Source organism: Tyto alba, unplaced genomic scaffold (assembly GCF_018691265.1).
Source record: "Tyto alba isolate M040663 unplaced genomic scaffold, T.alba_DEE_v4.0 Super-Scaffold_14, whole genome shotgun sequence".
NCBI classification, from domain to species: domain Eukaryota; kingdom Metazoa; phylum Chordata; class Aves; order Strigiformes; family Tytonidae; genus Tyto; species Tyto alba.
In genome coordinates, this window is record NW_024881276.1 from 52,991,609 (window position 1) to 53,011,065 (window position 19,457).

At 40.2% G+C, this 19,457-nt stretch overlaps 1 protein-coding gene across 1 annotated transcript in view; it reads right to left on the reverse strand.

The window, feature by feature from the left end:
- Nucleotides 1–19,448, reverse strand: part of NME7 (NME/NM23 family member 7) — a 93,534-nt gene extending 74,086 nt beyond the window's left edge. Inside the window, exon 1 of the mRNA XM_033005147.2 lies at nt 19,375–19,448. Coding sequence (XP_032861038.1) covers nt 19,375–19,377 — 3 coding nt within the window. The 5' untranslated portion in view covers nt 19,378–19,448. The remainder of the gene's footprint in view (nt 1–19,374) is intronic.
- Nucleotides 19,449–19,457: the final 9 nt, after the last annotated feature.

A 19,457-nucleotide genomic window follows, 5' to 3' on the forward strand; every position in this document is an offset into this window, starting at 1 on the left:
GGGAAAAATGGCTATTACAAAAAGCATACATGTTTTATATGTAAAAACACACAAATAAAGAATTTTTCCTTGCATTTGTTATCAGAAAAGGAAAAAAAGAACCACTAGTAAATGCACTTGCACGCTCTGCATATCATCTTCTGCTTAACACAGCTGGTGACGTCTTTTCACTTGTTAACTATCATCTTATCATCTTTTAATTATGATGGAAACAGCATGGCAGTTTTCCAGGCAATCTCAAAACTCATTCTGATTTTATCAGTCATGAAATGTGGACTGCTGTAAAAGTTATTAGGCTTCTTAACTTTGTGAAAGTATTTGATTTACTTTCATTTGTTAAAAAGAATGTGTTTGTTCACAACTAAATTACAGAATCGTAATGCATTCTCAATACATCCTACCAGAAAGCACTTTCCTCTTCTCGAGTAGTCATATTTGAACTGCTACTGATGAGATAAACATATTCAAGTTAAGGACAACAGTTTGATTCACTACTTCCTGAAATTTACATAAAGCATAAATAGCCCTATCTCATTTACAACTAATTTTCTGCCCCTAAGGGCTGTGACAAGAAATCTAAACTGCAGTAATTCTATAACTGTAACTACATGGGTAGCTTCTCTCCCCTCCTCATCCTTCAGAGGATAACCCCCTACAGGAAAGTAAGCACTAAGGTGCTGCAATTCATGTGGATGTGCAGCGCTATCACCTCTTGGTGGTATATGCTTGTTAGCTACTGATACTGCAATATCAGTTATTTGATAGCTGTTAGATGGAGCTCTAAATTTTTATTTTCCACACCTCCTCTAAATCTGATCGCTACTCCTGAGGGTAAGCACGGTCCTGTCACAGGCTTCCACTCTTTAAATATATCTGTACCCTTCTTATACAGCTTAAACTTTTAGGTATCACTGCGAGTTCAAGTTGAAGCCACTTAGGTGTTTTTAGTCCTTCAGATTTTAGAAAACAGCAGCATTTCAGTTGTTTCAAAGACTGCTTGATAAGCAACAGGACAGAAAGAGTTCCTGTGAGCTTCCATGACTATTCTGGAACACCAGCAGGAAAAGGAATAATAATAAACTTCCTAGTGAGTGCAAGCCTATAGACATATAGACATTTAAAAAAAAATCTAAACTAAACCAAAACAGAAACCCAAAACATCCTGCTTTTGTTGTCAGGGCACTTTTCTTTCAGCATCTTCAGCTTAAAATTGACTTAGAACCAAGTGCTTTTGCAGGCTGAAGTCCTAACACAAGCAGCAGCAGGAAAGAATGCGATAGTGAAGAACAATTTCAGAATTCTACAATGTGATGAATACTTGTACCTATTCAGTTAAAAGCATCATGGCAAGTGCCCCATCCTCCTGTCAGTCCGTATGGTACCCCTACACTGCAAAACGAAGATAGGATTCTATCACAGAAACACTTACGCAGCGGGGGCAGCACCATGCTCTCTGAAGGATGCAAAGCTTTCATTTCTAACTGTAGAAGTCTGTACAGCACTGAAAGCCTTATTTACGTGAGCTCCTTTAACTTCTGTGTTATCTCTACACTACACACTGCAGCCTTTGACAATACCTAAACTCATGCTTTAGGTGCAGCATCCAGCACAAAAACTCCCTATGGACTTAGCCTGGTTTCTGGCCCTTACTTAAGCTAGACATACTTGTGTCTTCATTGCTACTGATGTAATTTTGGAGATATGTAAGCCAGAACAAACTCTTTCTTATGTCAGAACTCAGACCTTAATTTTTCTATATAGGCATATTGCTGGCAATAAGCAATAATAAGGGTTGGCAGACAATAATAAATGACTGATTTCAACCTTGATCTTAAATAGTGCTAGAAGACAAGACAAAATACTTGATCGATTAATTTGACCATCATCTTGTCAAGGATGGGTGTTATACAGAAGCAACCTCTCTGCCAAAGAGGTTGTCTAACATGAAAAAACAGTCCTGTTTCTAGAGTACTACCTCCAGAAGTTAACTAGTGATATATGAAATAAATAAAAAAAAAAGATGCACCACCCTTAATCAATACCTCCCTCATAACATGAAGACATAGATAACTGCCTTACTTTATGTTACTTTTTTCATACTACAGCATCGCTTTCAAATAGTTTCTAGGTAGCAGTTGCCAGAGAAGCTACTAATTTTCATTTAAGCAAAACTTCAAAAGTTCCCAAATGCTTACTTGTCTTGGGGAAGTAATATATTTATGTGAACAAGCAAAGAAAACACCATTAGATTTTTCACTTAGTCACCAGTATCAGTCATAGGCACCTTCATGTTCACAGCGAGAAACTACATTGTTCATCTTCTCTGGTGAGGAATTGGTCTGCTTTTTTTTTTTTTGTTTAACACAACATAGGTTTTAAGATCTGTTTGAAATTCATTTTATAAGATCTTACTTAAAGTCTGAGCTATTAATATTTGTTATTCAGCAAGCTCTGCTGGCCACTGATTCTTATTCAGCTGAATGGCAGAAATTACCACTCTGTATTATCTTCTTTTAGCATTGTAAGCAAAGGCAAGGTAATACATGCTACTTAGACCTGAAAAACACTGCAGAGCTAACTTCCACATGCCCAGTAGCATTATCGGTAAGCAGAAAAATTTGAATTGATTATTATCTTGTATCTGGAAAAATATGGAGAGCTAACGGTTTTCTAAAATGACTGAAACAAATTCTGCAAAGCTTCTCCTGGGCCATAACTAGAAATTCCTCTGCTTTATGGACATAATACTATCACAATAAATATTTCTAAATACAGAGAACAACATCAGAAGACAACTTAATAGCTTATGGGAAACACTGTAAAAATAATTGGAAACAGATTATGTTTGTGAACAGGTGGATTGTTGCAGAAGCATCCACTGCAAAGTTAAGAAATTCAATATTAAAAGCAAACTGAAAACCCTGCCAAACAAGTATAATGTAAAAACCAGTAGGACTGCAATTTTACTATTGCAGATTCATGCAAATAGTCTTAAAACAGATAGAAGACAATCCTGGATACAATCATGGCATGGAGTAATGTGAACACATTCGGGTGAGCCCATGCCAGGCATCACTGTAAAACTGCCACTCCAAGTCATTAAAAATACCAACCAAATTAAAACCTTAAATTTTAAAAAGTGAGTACATTTTAAGATCATAATACATCTTTTTAAATGAGAACTGAAACTTTTATTTACTTATTTAATGCAGGAGTAGGATTTTGAAGGCAAAAACCACACACAAAAACCTGTCCACTTCCCATCACATATTGTAAGGATTGCAGTAAAATTTTAAGCCTTCACAGCCCTGAAATTATCTTTTCATTTACTTTCAACCAATTTACTGCTCAATTAATAGAACCGGTACAGCAAACAACTTTCTTACATACCCTTTCACTAGTGTGCCCTAAACTGCAATGTGCGAAGGAATCTCAAAGATGAGAAAATGCAACGGGAGACATGCTAAATTTCATCCTTGGATTCTGTTCATCCTCCTAACGAAAGAAACTCAGAGAGACAATAATTGTCCAGAGCAGACTGATGAGACACCAGCGATGACCTGTCAGGCGGTATCGTGTTCAGTGCACCACACTGCTCCGGACCAACACCGAGTCCTGAAAGGGGAAGATTTCACAGCCCTTGACCAGAGTCCCGGCACCTCATTCTCCCAGGAAATGGCTGACACACGTTAGTCACTAGTGACAGTAGTCACTGAAAACAGCTCAAGTAAAAAGAAATCACGTTATTCTATAAATACATTATAACTCAGAAAATTCTTGCTTTAAAGCATTAGTTTCCATTCTTCCCTGCACTGTACCCTCATTAAAATCACACATAGCCTCTGCTCTCATGACCATGCAATCAACCAAACAATACCTAATGGGGGAGAAATTATTTTTCACAACTTTTCACACCAGTGGAAAAATTATCAGTATTAAAACACCCAGCAATGACAGCGTACTTTATATTTACATACTAATAGTTTTAGAGTAGCTGGCTTAAGCTCAATTTTTACAGACCCTTTCCAGGGCCATGAAATCAGTGATGTCAAGAGTTCACCTACTGTGAATATGGAAAGAATAATCTTTTTCTTTCTTCCGCCTTTTACTAGCTGCACAGAAAAACATTTGGATGCATGTGTAGGCTGTTTTGTTTATATTAGTACGTGTGAATATGAAGTAGGATGGCTCTGTGCACATGAGAAACATTTATTGAAGTACAGCTGAATTAAAAAAAATAAATTTTGTACTTAGTTCTGAAAGTGATGGGGGAACCAGTCGTTCTTATCTAGCAGGGGACTAAGTTCTAGAAGCTAAACCCAAGCATTTATGAAAGAACTGTGCTCACAAAAAGCTCTGCTGTAGAGGGAAGCGGTTTGTCTGGAACACAGCTGCCAAGGCAGCTCGTAACCAGAAAGCAGAACATATTTTTACTAAGATCCTACCTTTCACATTACTTTCTTTTTTCCACTATACATATCATTCTGTCCCATCTGTAAACCTGAAGTTAGTATTTTTCTGCCAGTTTGTCACATCATGCTTTTGGGCTGTAATCTCTGTGATCTGTAATTCACTGGAAACAACTACCTGTGCTTAAAACTAGTTATCAGCCTTCAATGTATCATAACCCCTTTAGCCTATTACTCAAGAAACTTCACATGAAACAGTATAAAAATATTTCTTAAAATTAGAAAAGCCCTGAGGTATCTAGAAAGTGAAATTTTACATGCTATTAGCAATCTGGTCTCTATGAGGCTTATACCGGGAACTTCAACATGCACGAAATATTTGATACAGGCTCACGGCCTGTTGCCCACATATTTACAAGTTTAGGAGTCTTGAAGAGTATTGCTACGTTTTAAGAAGGCAGCTTCGTGTCTGCTGCTCCTTCAATTTTCTCAGTGACTCAGTGACTCTGAAATCAGACCAGAGAGAAAAAGAATCAAAGGACCTGATTCAACTCCCAATGAAGCAATAAAAAGACTGCATAAACCTCAGTAAAAGCTGAATCTGAGCCAAAAGGATCCATCTTGATATCAGTATTCTGTATTTTGTAAAACTGTGCTGTCACAGGGAAATCTTGTTCTAGGGAAACAAGGAAATCAAGCTGTTTCTATGAAAATTACTGGAAACATGATGGACCAGCCAACAGGAACTATTCTCTTAATACACACACACAAAAAAAAGCCTTTCTGAAAAGATTGCCCTGAAACTTCCTAAAATTCTGGCAATAATTTTAAGAGAAGCATTTATTTCACAACCTGTCCCCCCCAGCCAGGCTGGTGGCACAAAAATATTTCAGAATAGCAAGAGTATTTTTATAAAAAATTAGATGGTATCAAAGGACAAGCACACAAATTATTTTTAAACTTTTATGTGAAGATATCATGAGGCTGACTGACTGGATCCAAAATCAGTTAGTCTGCTTATGCATTAACATGTACTTACCTTACGCTTTTAGGAAAAAAGATAATCACAAATGTGTGTGAGTTTGCTGACCACTCTCTCTGGCAAAAAATACAATTTGTTGAAATGGCCAGCCAACAGGTATCTTTCTCCTTGCTTTTCCTCTTTGTAAGTTTTACCAAAAAATAACTATTGCCATATGTGTTGGTGCATTCCTTAGGCAGATGTTGGCCTCGTGTTCTTCAGACAGTGGGCTGAAGTGGGGAACCTGACTAGCTGCCTTCATCAAGCATATTATTCTCAGAATTGTGTCCAGAAGTTAGTGCTGTAGATGTGTGATCAAACTCTAACAGCAGGTATCTACGTCCTGTTATGAATTATTTGAAACAGTTCCTCCAAGCTCATAAATCACTGATCGCTCATCTTCCGGACCAATCATCACTTTAGACTTAACTCTACTTCCCAGTCCTGAAGAGGACTTCAGCACAAATGAAAAGAAAGTCACCGATAACTGCTAGTCTGAAGAGCAAGAGTCGCAAATTTCAGCCAGATCTATCTCCATCTTCCTCAAAGGCAGCTACTCACAGTCTTATACTCCCCCAGCAGGCCACAGATACAAGCATTGTCTCACTATCACCTGCTTTTTTAAGAGCCCCAGAAATATTATTTGATTGCTTTAAATGGTTCACTTATCAGCTTTCCTGTTCTCCCATTCTAACATCCGGCTAGCTTTGCTTTATTTTCACCTGAATGCTTTTAGGTGCATCTGTCTAGGGAACTGTGCTGTTCCCTAGCCCGACAGTATGCTCAGCTTTCCAAGTAGCACCAAGTGCTTGCAAATTCAGACCACCAGACAAAAATTGTAATTTCAATTAGCTTTAAAGATGGTCTCAACCAGTGGGTTAGGAGTGCTCTTCTTTCACATAAGGACATCTTAATTGTTACAGTCCCCTGCAGATAAAGCTATAAAACTGAAAAAGGAAAATCAAAAACATTTAAAACAATAGGAATCTCTAAAAAAAATGTTACATAAAATGTCAAGACATCAAATGGGACACATCAAGTACTTCATGGACTTCTGTGCAATCTCAGACAAGTCAGCTTAACCTTTTGTGTGTCCTTTTCTTCAGCTGTAACAAAATCCTTATTCTGGGAGAGCTTGCCACTCTGAGCACTAGTAAATAAAAGGGATATTTGTATTGTAAGAGCTGTAAAGCAATTATAGCTTATACAAACCAGACAGCTTAACTTCCTCTTATACAGTCTATGCCTGGACTGCTACAGTGAGATGCATCTCAGAGAGCAAAGGAATAGTTAGCAAAATAGATGGTGTCACTTCATCACAGTGCAAAGCACTTGTTTTTTATCAAACATGTCTATCTTTGTAGCTTACAGGCACTTTATGCCCATCAGTCTGACTGAACAAGAAGGACAGTATGTTTAACGACAATAGGCAACAATTTTAAGCGAGTAAACTTCCAAACCACTATCCTCTGCCTTTCTTTAGGACTACTTGTCATGACTGAATGACAAAGACTTCTGCAAGCACAAGAAATAATGAGGCCTGGTTCTCTATACTCATGTTTCTCATCCCTGACTATTTTGATCACAAATTCTCTTCAGCTCTGGCATTTAATAAAGGCTCATACCCACCTGGATTCTCTGATGTCTAACTAGGGTTGAGCACATACTGAAATCTTTCTTTAAAGACACTTTAGAGGGTTCCTTCCCCCTCCCCATTCTTGTGAAACCTGGAGAACATCATTATTCCTCTGCCAAATCTGAATAAAATCTGCCAGTAAACTCCCAGCTTCCCAGGGGAAAACTTAGTGGTCAGATCCACACCAACAGACCGTGATCGCACAAACTTTGGTTTTCTGAAGCAAACAGGCTGAAAGCAGCTGTATGAAAAGTCTTATATGCATACTAGAAGTAATTTTCCATCACCAGTAATTCTTTAAAAGAAAAATATCCATTTGTGAAAGAAAAGGGAAAGGAAAAAAAGTGCAGAAGTAGCTAAGCCATTAAACGTTAGCGACAGTTTTGCAAGACAGAAGCAAGAGACTTCAGACGTACTGGTGGTATTTAACAAATAACATTCTGAGTGTCAGAAAGTGCTCTCATTTTCAGCATTGTAATGCACCTTAAATCCCAAAATGAATCCTCAGCAATGCACACGTATTCTGGTATTCAAACCCTCTTCTACCTTCACAATGCCTGTAATACAGGATATTATCCAGGATTTTTCTACACTGTGTAGATAGAGCACTCAGTTAGCTCTGTCTCTTAAAACTCATTTTCCTCCTCTTCTTCTATTCATGTTTCTGACACACGAGCAGGTACAATTTTGAGAACTCAAATTTTGCAGCCCCCTCGCTGCTGTTGGACCTCCCACCACTTTCTCAACAGGCTCTTCTTTAGCCAAAAAGTAAAATCAAAAGATCACTTTTCAAAGGCAGAAACATCTGGCAACTGCAATTTCCATGACAATGTCTTGACTACAGATGATTCTCAATCTAAACCTCATATTCAGAAGCTCACTGGTGAATTCTGTAAGCATATCTCTTTTTATCCTCACCTTGTAGAAAGCAAATCCTGCCTATTGAAAATTTTACACAAATTGTAGACAACTATCTCAAACTAACTAACTATTGATTGAATTATTAAAATTCTTAATCATCTTTGGAAATCTATTGAGTCAAGCATCATTCACATTTACCTTCCTGCAAATAGGTGCTACTGGTACCTAGGCTTCTCAGATGCCTTTTGGACTATGTATGTTCACATGGCTATTGCTGTCTGGACCATCTGTTGCCAAGTAACATGCGGATACTTCTGTCTCTGTAGCATTAACCAAGTGAATCTTTCTCTTCGACTGGGATCTCAGTTCAGTAAATCATCCCCATATGTTCAGGGGCTGTGATGAACACAGCTCGAAAAGGCTGAAGACCCAGGTTTTCTTCTCAGATTTAGGAATCTGCAATCCCACCTCACATCAGTTAAATTATCTTGCTGTTCTGTCAATTTACTAAGCAAGAACTCTTCCTTTACTACTAGATTATGTAAATTCTGCAAGCTTCCTATGAAGTGTGTAGGCATGATTAGTGTAACCTGTTCTTTTTTTCCCAGTCTCTGATATATAAGAAAATCAAGAATACAAATCCTCAACCATTAATTCGAGTTCTCTGCAATTACATGTTATAGTTAAGTACTTAGTTACAGGATTCATGTTATTTTTCTAATTATGGAACAAATTTTCTGAAACACATGAAGGATGCCATACTTCACTGCTTTGTGAAGACAGATTTAGCTTCAGAAGACCAGCTAAACCTTGTCTTTAGGGGAATATGTCCCCATTTAATGCATGTTTATAAAGCTGCAGATCATAAATTACATTATTGCACTCTTAATTACATGATCGCAGGTAATTCCTATAAGAGAAGTCAGTAGGGCTCAGCATGTGCCTATCTGCCTCCACTAACTCAAGAAGAGTCTGACAGTGATTTTAGTGAAAGCAGAGCAGTTCCCTGACTCAGAACAGAATTTTCAACACAAGTCATCTCAAATAATTACATCTGAGCATAAGGTTTAGCTGTTTTGCACCTAATCAGTCAGTAGTGGCAGAACTAACGCTGCCATGGTCAGCTGCTGAATGCTGGGTCTCTGACTTTGAACTATGAGGTTACTGTCTGCATGTGATCCCATGAAAGGGAAAAGGGGACTACACATACATTAAGCTACCTGTGTATATCCTGTTACAAGATCCAGCCTATATTGTACTTACAGGAAAAACATTTTTGAAAGGCTCAAAACTTGGTGCAACATTAAAGTTGATTGCAGTACTCAAAGGTAGTCTTCTTTTAAAGAGATCATTTCTCTGGCAAACTTTCAGCTTTCAATTTCCAATCCTCAGAACTAAAGCTCCTCAGAGGAACACTGAATTTATTTATTTTTTTTTAATTAGGATTCTGAAATGTTTTATTTTTTTTCCCCCACACATTCTTATTCAAGGCTTCCATTACATTTTCAATCTCCAGTAGAATCTGGGAAATTTCAAGCAGAATGGTTAAAATTTCAGAAAGTTACAAGCAGCTGGAAGTAGAGATTTGGAAGAAAACACCTACAAATCCTCATACAAAGCTGTCAACAGCACTTCAAAGTAGTATAATGCCTACAGCATCTTCAGATTATCTCAGCTCATAATAACCTTCTGAAAAGCATTTTTAACAAGAATTGGTTGGTTGCCTTGGAATCACAGCTAAGGGAGAAAGGGTCCTTCAGCCAGCCAATATCACGAGCACTAGAATCCAGGAGTTTGTGTGACTACTCTGAAGACCACACATGCTGCATCTACCTTGAACAGTCAGAGCTTATAACAGTCAAGTAACAACTTTCAATTCTATGAAGTAAACAACTCTGCTGACACATTTCTCATTCACCACTGTGGGCAATTAAAGCAAGCATCTTGTCTACACTTGAAGTTAAAATACTACTTTTTCTCAGACTGTGTCAAGTATTAATTCTAAGGTAGTTAGACTAAATCCACATTTCAGCTAGCACATATGTCATGGCCATATATCCTTTATTCTGAAGTCAGACTAATGGCAAGTTACATGTGAACAGAAGTTCTCATGATAAAAGCTGTTCTGCAACTTCCCATTATTAAAGCTGTCAAAAATTAAAAACTTCTGTGGGGTAGAGGAAGCAAAGTGGGTAAGTATAATCACGTTCTCAAACTCTGCCAATCCTAACAGGCTTTTATAGGTTCATCTTATAAAGATTTGTCCTACATTTCAAAGATTTATTTCTCTCCCTGAGCATAGGACTTTTGTCATCACGGTTTTCAGAAGACTACATTATTCCACAGAGATGCAAAGGTCTCTGCTGGATGCAGACTGTGACTAAAAAATGCCAATCCCATACACAATTTTGGTCAGGTTGCTTAGTTCCACCTTCACAGCTGCCTCCTGTATTAGTGCATTTGACGTTCAGCACTCTTAGAAAAAGGAGGCTACATTTCCCACTTTATCCATTTGTACAACGGGAATAATCATCATCATTCCTTTCACAGAAGGATAGCAAGATTTAATAGCTAAAATATCCATACTATTTAGGCATCATGAATCCCTCTTGGTTTTGCCAAAAGCACAGCAGAGGCGGCTCAGTTCATTCTCATTCCTGCTTCTGCAGACCCTTTGTGGCAGCACAGGAACCAGACACCTGGGACAGGAGTTAGAAAGGGCTGCTAAGGCTGCCCGGCCCACTGCCCCTGCAGTTGCCACCAGGAACCACAGCTAGTCCAGAGCGTCAGGAGCTGCAAGGATTGGACCTAGACCACTGTTCCCCTTCTCCTCCCCAGTGATGTAGGGATGTTCAGACTTAAAGGCCATGGTTCAGTTATCAAAGACTGTACCTTAACAGGGAACATCAGACAGGGTGAGGACAGCATTGCTATTATGTAACTAGAAAACACAAAGCATAATACAGTCCTGCTCCTAGATATTACAGTAAGAGTAAAAATACATAGAAAGGATAAAAAAAGGAGGGATAATAAGTTTAGTGAAGGATCGTACTTAAATGTGCATGTGTTCATGTGGAAGAACACAGCCTCAAGCACTCATGTCCACATCTCCCCCCTTCCCATGTGTAGACCTCTCTTATATGTGACTCTCTTGCCAAGTGTATTAGAATATTCTGGAAAAAAAAAAAAAAGTATGATTTTTTAAAAATAACTGAGGTAGTTACAATTACTGAAGAATCCCATGCAAAGAAAGAACGTGCAACAGGCTCTCTGGAACACATCCCCGGAGAGTCACTTCTTTGCAAGCACAGGAGCACCCTCTGGTGCTCAAAGACAGGTTGAGCACTTTATTTAAACCTCAAGAATTAACTTCCGAAATGATCAGTAAGAAGCTGTCTCTGCTTGCTATCTCTTCCCAGTGCACTATGCCTCAAAATTAGTAACCTTGTAAGAGGAGGTAGAAATGACTAAATTAGAAAGCACAGATCACCACAGCCCGGGTGACAAAGTCCTTTTGCATAGGAAAACTGCTGACACATGGGCATGTGGCCTTCTTCAAAAGTCAGCCTCCAAAAATGCCAATGCCATGTTTTAAATGAGTATCCAGGACAACTTGCAAGGGCCACCTCACCGAGTTTATCTCATACTGGCAGCGTACTTCTCTATTGGGCATTAGTGTGAGAAAAAAATATTTTCTACCTTTTGTATCTGCTTATCTGATTGGGGAATATTCTCAATATACATGCAAATACTTGCTAGGCTCAAAATATTAAGATGCAGCACTGTGTTCCAGAGCCCAGCTATACAAAATTTACTCCCTTTATCAAACCTTGTCCTGTTTTTTCTTTCCATTTTATTGGCTGGCAGTTGTTACTGTGTTCCACTCACAAAACACTACTGAGTGACCTGTGCATGTTGCTTAGGCACCAGTGCCTCTGTTTTCCATTTGTGTAAGGACACAAGTGAACACAAAATAGTTTGGGAGGGTTAGGCCAAACACAGTGCTTGCTTCCAGGAAATAGTACTTTTGGTGATTATTCCTGGTAGCCACAATTATAGTTAAAGGTCAATGTTCATGGAAAAAGCCCTCTTCAAACTCACAGCAATAGGTGTTCCCTTCTACTGCTATTTCTCACCAGCCAGTTAATGCTTAACAAACTATCCCACCTGGATTTACTAGATCACCATAATATTTTAGAAACTGACACTAAAATTCTCAACTGAACAGCCAAAAACACTTTTCAGAGGCACACTATTCCTTTGGCTTAAATAAAACAGACACTATAGAAAATAAAAAGACGAAGGGTCAGGGTTTAGTGATTAGCCACCAGCCACCAAGACAGTCAGGGGCTGGAGAACACGACACGTGAGATGAGGCTGGGAGAACCAAGCCTGCTCAGCTTGGAGAAGAGAAGGCTGAGGTGACCTTACTGCTGTCTACAAGACACCAAAGACACCAAAAAGATGGAGCTAGACTCTTCTTGAAGGTGCGCAGTGATAGCAAAAAAATGCAAAGGACACAAGTTGGAACATGGGACATTTCAGTTACATATTAGGGAAAAAAAAATTACCAAGAGGGTGATCAGACACTGGCACAGGCTGAGCAGAGGCGGTATGCAATCTCCATCTTTGGAGATGTTCAGAACATGCCTGGGCACGGCCTGGAGCAGTCTGGTCTGGTTCAACCTGTTTCAAGAAGGTTGGGAGTCCTTTCCAAACTAAATGCTGATACTATGAATCTTATTATAGCTTGGCAGCTCCTTGCCCAAAGGTAAGATCCATCCTTCCAAGCTTCTCCAGAGCCGACACAGATCTGTTGGGTTCATATATTAACAATGGTCTAGATGTGTTTTAAAAAAATTAAGAGCTCTGACACAACATTCTTAAGTATAAATTCTATCCACATCAAATCTGCATGGAACAATTCTCCAAACCACGGGCTCTGTCATCAAATCCTATTAGTTTTTTATTGCCAACTGAAAGGAAAGTTTGTAACTTTTCTTTATTCCTGGCAATGGTTCATTAAGCAATTCCTGAATTTCTTCAGTTTCTGATAATATAAAAAGAAACCCAACATACAATCAGAACGGATGTGGCCAAGTCATTAAGAACTGCACCTACAACTTGGAGGATCTAGAGAGACAACTCTGTGTCAAAAAGGGAGATTAGTATCGAATTTATCACTAGGTAATGCTAGATAACTCTATCATAGTGTCAACTATTTGAGCCACTCTGTCAGGAGAGCCATCAATGCATCTAATTACTTTTAGAGATATGGCAATTTCTGCAAGACAAAGCCAAGACTTGGCTAGAGTAGGAAGCAATTTATCCCATGGATTCTGACCCTGTCAACTTTATGTTTGTAGGGTGGTATTTTATATAGCACATAATGTCATAAAGATGGCAGCATCAAACCTAAAATGAGCTCTTGGAATGAAGGAAAGTTATATATTTTAGCAGTTTTAATTTGGCTGACAGTGGGCCAAAGATTCTGTTATTTTATCAGCTACATCTTCTACAATGTACACAGCATATCTGTGCAAGAAATAAATTAGTATTTGGAAACAGTAGTTCAAGAAGAAACTATGTCATATTTTGATGCTCACAGGAAGACTCACCATGCAATAAGCTACCCAATAGCATTTTGCTTATTTTTTCCTCATGCTGCATACAGTGTTTTAATTTTACCAGTGATGAAATGCTGAAAATTACAGTTAGCCATTAAGTAAGAAAACTTCTTTGTGGTTGGTTCTGTCATGCAAGCCTACTGCTGAAAGGGTCAGGCCACTTTGCAGCTGAAAAAAAATCAATGTAATCACCAGCAGGCACTCTAGTGAAACTGAGTCTTGTTTTCAGACCAAAGAAGCAAATCTTCTCAAGCATTTGACACTGTCCCACATGACATCCTTGTCTCTAAATTGGAGAGACAAAGAATTTGATGGATGGACCACTTGGTGGATAAGGAATTGGCTGGATGGTCACACTCAAAGAGTTGCGGTCAACAGCTCAATGTCCAGCTGGAGAGCACTGACAAGCGACGTTCCTCAGGGATCGGTGTTGGGACTGGTGCTGTTTAACATCTTTGTTGGGGACACGGACAGTGGGCTGAGCACACCCTCAGAAAACTTGCCGAGGACACCAAGTTACGTGGTGTGGTCGACACACTGGATGGAAGGGATGTCATCCAGGGGGACCATGACAGACCTGAGAGGTAAGCCCAGAAACCTCATGAAGTTCAACAAGGCCAAGTGCAAGGTCCTGCACATGGGTCGGGGCAATCCCAGGCACAAATACAGGCTGGGTGAGGAGTGGCTGGAGAGCAGCCCCAAGGAGAAGGACTTGGGGGTATCAGTGGATGGAAAACTGTCTGTGAGCCAGCAATGTGCAGTCACAGCCCAGAAAGCCAACCATGTCCTGGGCTGCAGCAAGAGCAGTGTGGCCAGCAGGTCGAGGGAGGGGATTCTCCCCCTCTACTCTGCTTTTGTGAGACCCCCCCCTGCAGTGCTGGGTCCAGCTCTGGGGCCCCCAACGTAAGAAGGACATGGACCTGCTCAAGTGGGTCCAGAGGAGGCCACGAAGATACTCAGGGGGCTGGAGCACCTCCCCTGTGAGGCCAGGCTGAGAGAGTTGGGGTTGTTCAGCCTGGAGAAGAGAAGGCTCCAGGGAGACCTTATAGCGGCCTGCCAGTGCTCACAGGGGGCTACAGGGAAGGTGGGGAGGGACTCTTTATCAGGGAGTGTAGTGATAGGACAAGGGGTGATGGTTTTAAACTGACATAGGGTAGATTTGGATTAGATATGAGGAAGAAATTTTTTCCTGTGAGGGTGGTGAGGCACGGGCACAGGGTGCCCAGAGCAGCTGTGGCTGCCCCCTCCCTGGAAGGGTTCAAGGCCGGGTTGGACGGGGCTGGGAGCAACCTGGGCTGGGGGAAGGTGTCCCTGCCCGTGGCAGGGGGGTTGGGACTACATGATCTTTAAGGTCCCTTCCAACCCAAACCATTCTATGATTAGGAAAGTGTCTTTTGGGGAGAATCTGCATCTTTTCCTGGAAGAGTTAAAAATGTCTTTTATTATTATTAAATGGCAACTATTTTGCAACAAAAAGTACATAATTTGAAAATTATTAAAAGAAAAGTTATTTCATATGTGTGTACTTGTTCAGGAAAGTCTATTCACAGCAAAGAGTTTTATCTGTTTATATGATCAGCTCTGAATGACAGCTCTTCACCAAAGTTATCCCACTTTGCCAGCTAATCCAGTATGGTTGAGATTCCCGGTTCCCACACAAAACTCCTGTAAAGCAAGGTATGTTCCACAGCTGCCTCATGACCTGAATTGCCTTTATAAGTCTTCAGCTGTAAAACTGATCACACCATGGTATGCTGGACCATGATTAACCATGGACTCACTGTTGTCAAGTTTTAGAAATGGCTGATTCGCTTCCTATTTTCTAAGATCCATTTTCCAAAACATGAAGTAAGTCTTTTCCACAGGTGGATCAAAGCATTTAAAAAAATTACCCATTTTTCTTCCCTGTCTAAACTGAGGATTTCCATGTTGATATTCTCCAGGATGGGGTTTTTTTCAATGAACTGATGATAATAAGAATAAACCCATAACATACAAGTTTTAAAATTTCTTACTGAAGTCAGCTGAACTGCTCATCTCAAGATATATTCAAGATTGTCATCAAAATTATAAGACTGCAAGCTCAGGCAACCTACTCCAGGAAAATCTACTTCATAAATATTTTCCCCCAAATTTGCAAAAAGATCTAAGGTAGTTGGATACTCAAATTCTATTAACCATGTGCTTCTACATCCACAAAATCAAAGCCAGATGGCATCATACTGGACAAGTCACTTGGTTTTCGAGTGCCTCAATTCATTTACGGGCAACATGGAAATAATATCTGTCTATCCCGTTGTTCAAAGAGTCTGTAATGTAGGCTGCAGTTGTCAGATGTGCAGGGGTAAGAATAATTGTTTTAAAGAGTGGAGGGGAAGGAAATCATCCAATGCACCTAAGTACAGTCTCTCCAAGTGCAATAAGGCTCTGTACCTGTGTGACAAGCTGCTTGCATACAGAGGCTATTGTTTTCTTACAAATACTGTATTTCTATATCTGGAACACTTTCAAGTGTCAGAGTGCACCAGACATTAATAGAATTAAACTAACGTTAAGATGATGGTCCAATACGCCTCTGCATGTGATTGCATGAAAGGTACCATTAAAGAATAATGCATTCCAGCAGCCAGGTGAGACAACATGTCTCAGATGGAGATAATCAAGCTCCCCTTTGGGAATTTACTGCTCACCATCCACAGCAGCCATGTGTCACACAAGAACAATCCAGATGCAAGAGTGCCTTAGAGCTGATTTGAAATACTGTCACCTGACGACAATGAAAACTGTTTCTCAGTGACTAGCAGACCTTTAAACCAAAGTGCTGTCTTAGAAAGACAAACAATGGCAGGATATTTCAGAACATTTCTCCCTTTACATTAGCTTCCACCATGGTTATGTGCCCAGTTTTACAATACATACAACTACCTATAGTGTGCTGCTTCCATATGACTGAAGTAAATGATCTAACACAAATATCCCCCAAACTGATTCTACTAAAAGTTATTACACTTTTCTTCCTGTGGCCATGATATGACTTGTAACAGCTTTTTTCTGAGTAGGTATGTATGTTAATACTAATGCAATCTATACGACTGACTGGAAGCAACACTCTACTAAAGGTTGGTTGGCCAAGTTTTCTAGCAGAATATTCACTACTTGCAGAATATAATTAGGTTCCTGAGGCTAAAATCCATCTTGCAGATCAGTATTTGAATCCACCAAAAGGACTCTTTTATTTTTGATTCATAGTTCCTGAGAGAAGATGTTTTGAAAATGTTTGAGATGGATCAGGTGTGTAAAGTTGTGGTGTCCAGCAGTCACACAACCTACCCCTTTCCCAGGATGCTGTGTCCGTACTTAATTGGACAGCACACATTTCCAAAAGATTTATTTTCCCATCATCTTCCAGCTACCAAATTATTCATACTGTATTTTAGAAAACTGACAGGAGGAAAGGCACACAAGTGGGAAAATTGGTGGCTTTTTAAGCATAAAAGAAACAAGTAGGACTCTGTAACACTTGAAACACCGGAGAAAACCAAAAGAGGTCCTGGGGCACTGGAGAAGAGCGAGAGAATCAGACAACCTAACTGCAGTCTTTGGGAAGCTAATGGAACAAGTTATTAAGCAGTTAGTTGTTGAGCATCTAAGATGACAATATGATAATAAAAAGCAGATAATGTGAATTTGTCAAGAACAAATTTTTGACAAGAACGAATCTTCTTCTAACACAGTGAGCAAGGGAGAAGCCACAGATGTGACAAACTTGGTACTGATTGGATTTTTAATCTAAGTCACCTGAGAATCTGACAAGATCCATAGGGAATTATGGCCTAAACTGAAGAGCAGTTATGACTACTACATGACATAGTAATTAGGAATACTTCTCTTGCAAATTGGGAGTCAAATGGGGTTCCATAATGATCTGCCACACACCTAGCTTTATTTCATATTTTCCCTGTTACACGGACAATGAAACTTAGAAAGCACACTTTCAGAATCTGGGCTGATAACTAAGCTGGGAAAGATTGCAAGCAGTTTAGTAAACAGCACTCAAAATGATTATCTGAAAATTCTACAGAGGCAGACGCAAAGTACTACAATGATGATCATGAAAACAAATTAAAATATAAGGGGAGAAACTAGCCATACAACAGAAACACAGGAAAAAAACCTAGAAAGTTACAGTGGGTTGCAGTTAGAGTGAGAGTAAGAGTGCAATGGGGTACAGCTGGGAAAAAAAAAAAAAAAAAAAGGATGTTAAACTCGGCACTATGAAGATCTATGTCACAAGAAACAAGTATTTTGCTCTGCTCAGCAACAGTGAAACATACAGCAGTTGGCAAACAACGTACAGATTAAACGCCACCTTTAGAGAAAACTGCAGACATAGTGGAGAAAAATCTAAACTTTAAAACTGCATTATCAGTAGGAAAATGCTAAGAGAAAAAAATTGGTTTAGTGTAGAATAATGTGGAAAGACGAAAGGGTGAAGTTATAATCTTCAAGTTCTTCTCCATATAAAAGACAAAAATGGAATATCTTTATACCCACCAAGGATAGAACAAGTATTCACTGGCATCATTTGCAGCACAAAATATATTAGGGAGAAAATCTCACTAGAAAAATCATCATGTAATGGAATTACATCAGCAGATCATGCAGTTCCTGTCACCGAAACTTTTTCAAAACAGATTAAACAAATTCACCATGAAACATTTTGTTAGAGGTTTCTGTAAGATTCAACACAATTTTAATGAATGTTAACTTGGTGCTACTTCAGAAATAAAGAAAGGTTAGAAACATCACGCTCACATATATATATATATGTATATATAAAATAGCCAACTACAACAAAGTGAACATTTTACTTCAGTGACATCTGTGTGAACTCACAAAGCAGGACTTCTGCTGATGTGAATAAATTCAATACAGGAATTGAAAATCACAATTTTGCCTGGTTTAAGCAAAAGACCTGTAACTCCTGTATTTGAAAACAAACAGTGGTATTCCAACTTAAGAGGCAAATGCTGATTAGTGGTCTGAAAGCAAGGTGCAAACAAAGCTGCTACACAGGCAGGAGGAGCTGGGGCAAATCTGAGCTGCTTCAGGCAGGTATTTAAAGCTTAGCAGCTGCACCGGCCAGGCTCTTACATGTATGTTGCATACATGTTTGAGCACAAAATTAATTCAACGATGCTGGTTTGTAATCAGCTCAGCAACACTGTTTTTTGCATTCTATCTTCGGCAAAGGGGACTCAAGTCAGATGTTTATCAGTGTAAACTCTTTTTTCGTGCGTACCCCGCCCCACCCACCCCCCCCGCAACGACATCCTATCATCTTCCTTGCATTACTAAACAGAAGATTCAGGCAAGAATAAAGACTGTCGCACCTGAAACCTATTCCCGCCTTAAAATCCACCAGCTGCCGTCCCACCGGGTCCCTCACGAGTTTCCGAACTAGCCCGTTCCCAATTCCGGGCGGCTCGGCCGCGCAAACAGCTTTCCGTTTGGCTATCAAGGAGACCTAACGGCAGTTTACAGTTCTCCCCTCGCCACCCCTGCCACGACCCCACCCTCCGAAGGGCGAGAGGAAGGGCCGGGGCAAACCCCGAGCCGGGGCAAACCCCGAGCCGGGGCAAACCCCACTGGGCCCGCACGGGCAGGCGGGGGGGCAGCGGCGGCCCCTTCCCGCCCCTCAGGCCGCCTGACGCGCCGAGGAGCGCAGCCCCTGAGGGGAGCCCCAGGCGGGTGTCGCGGCCGTTTTTCCGGCGGCTCGGCTCGGCTCGGCCCTTCCCGGTCCCGTCCCGCCCCGCTCACCATGGCTCTGGCGGCGACACGCTGCCCACCTCTCCCTGCTACCGCGGCGTGACGCCACGCCTGGCAACCGAAGCCCCGCCCAG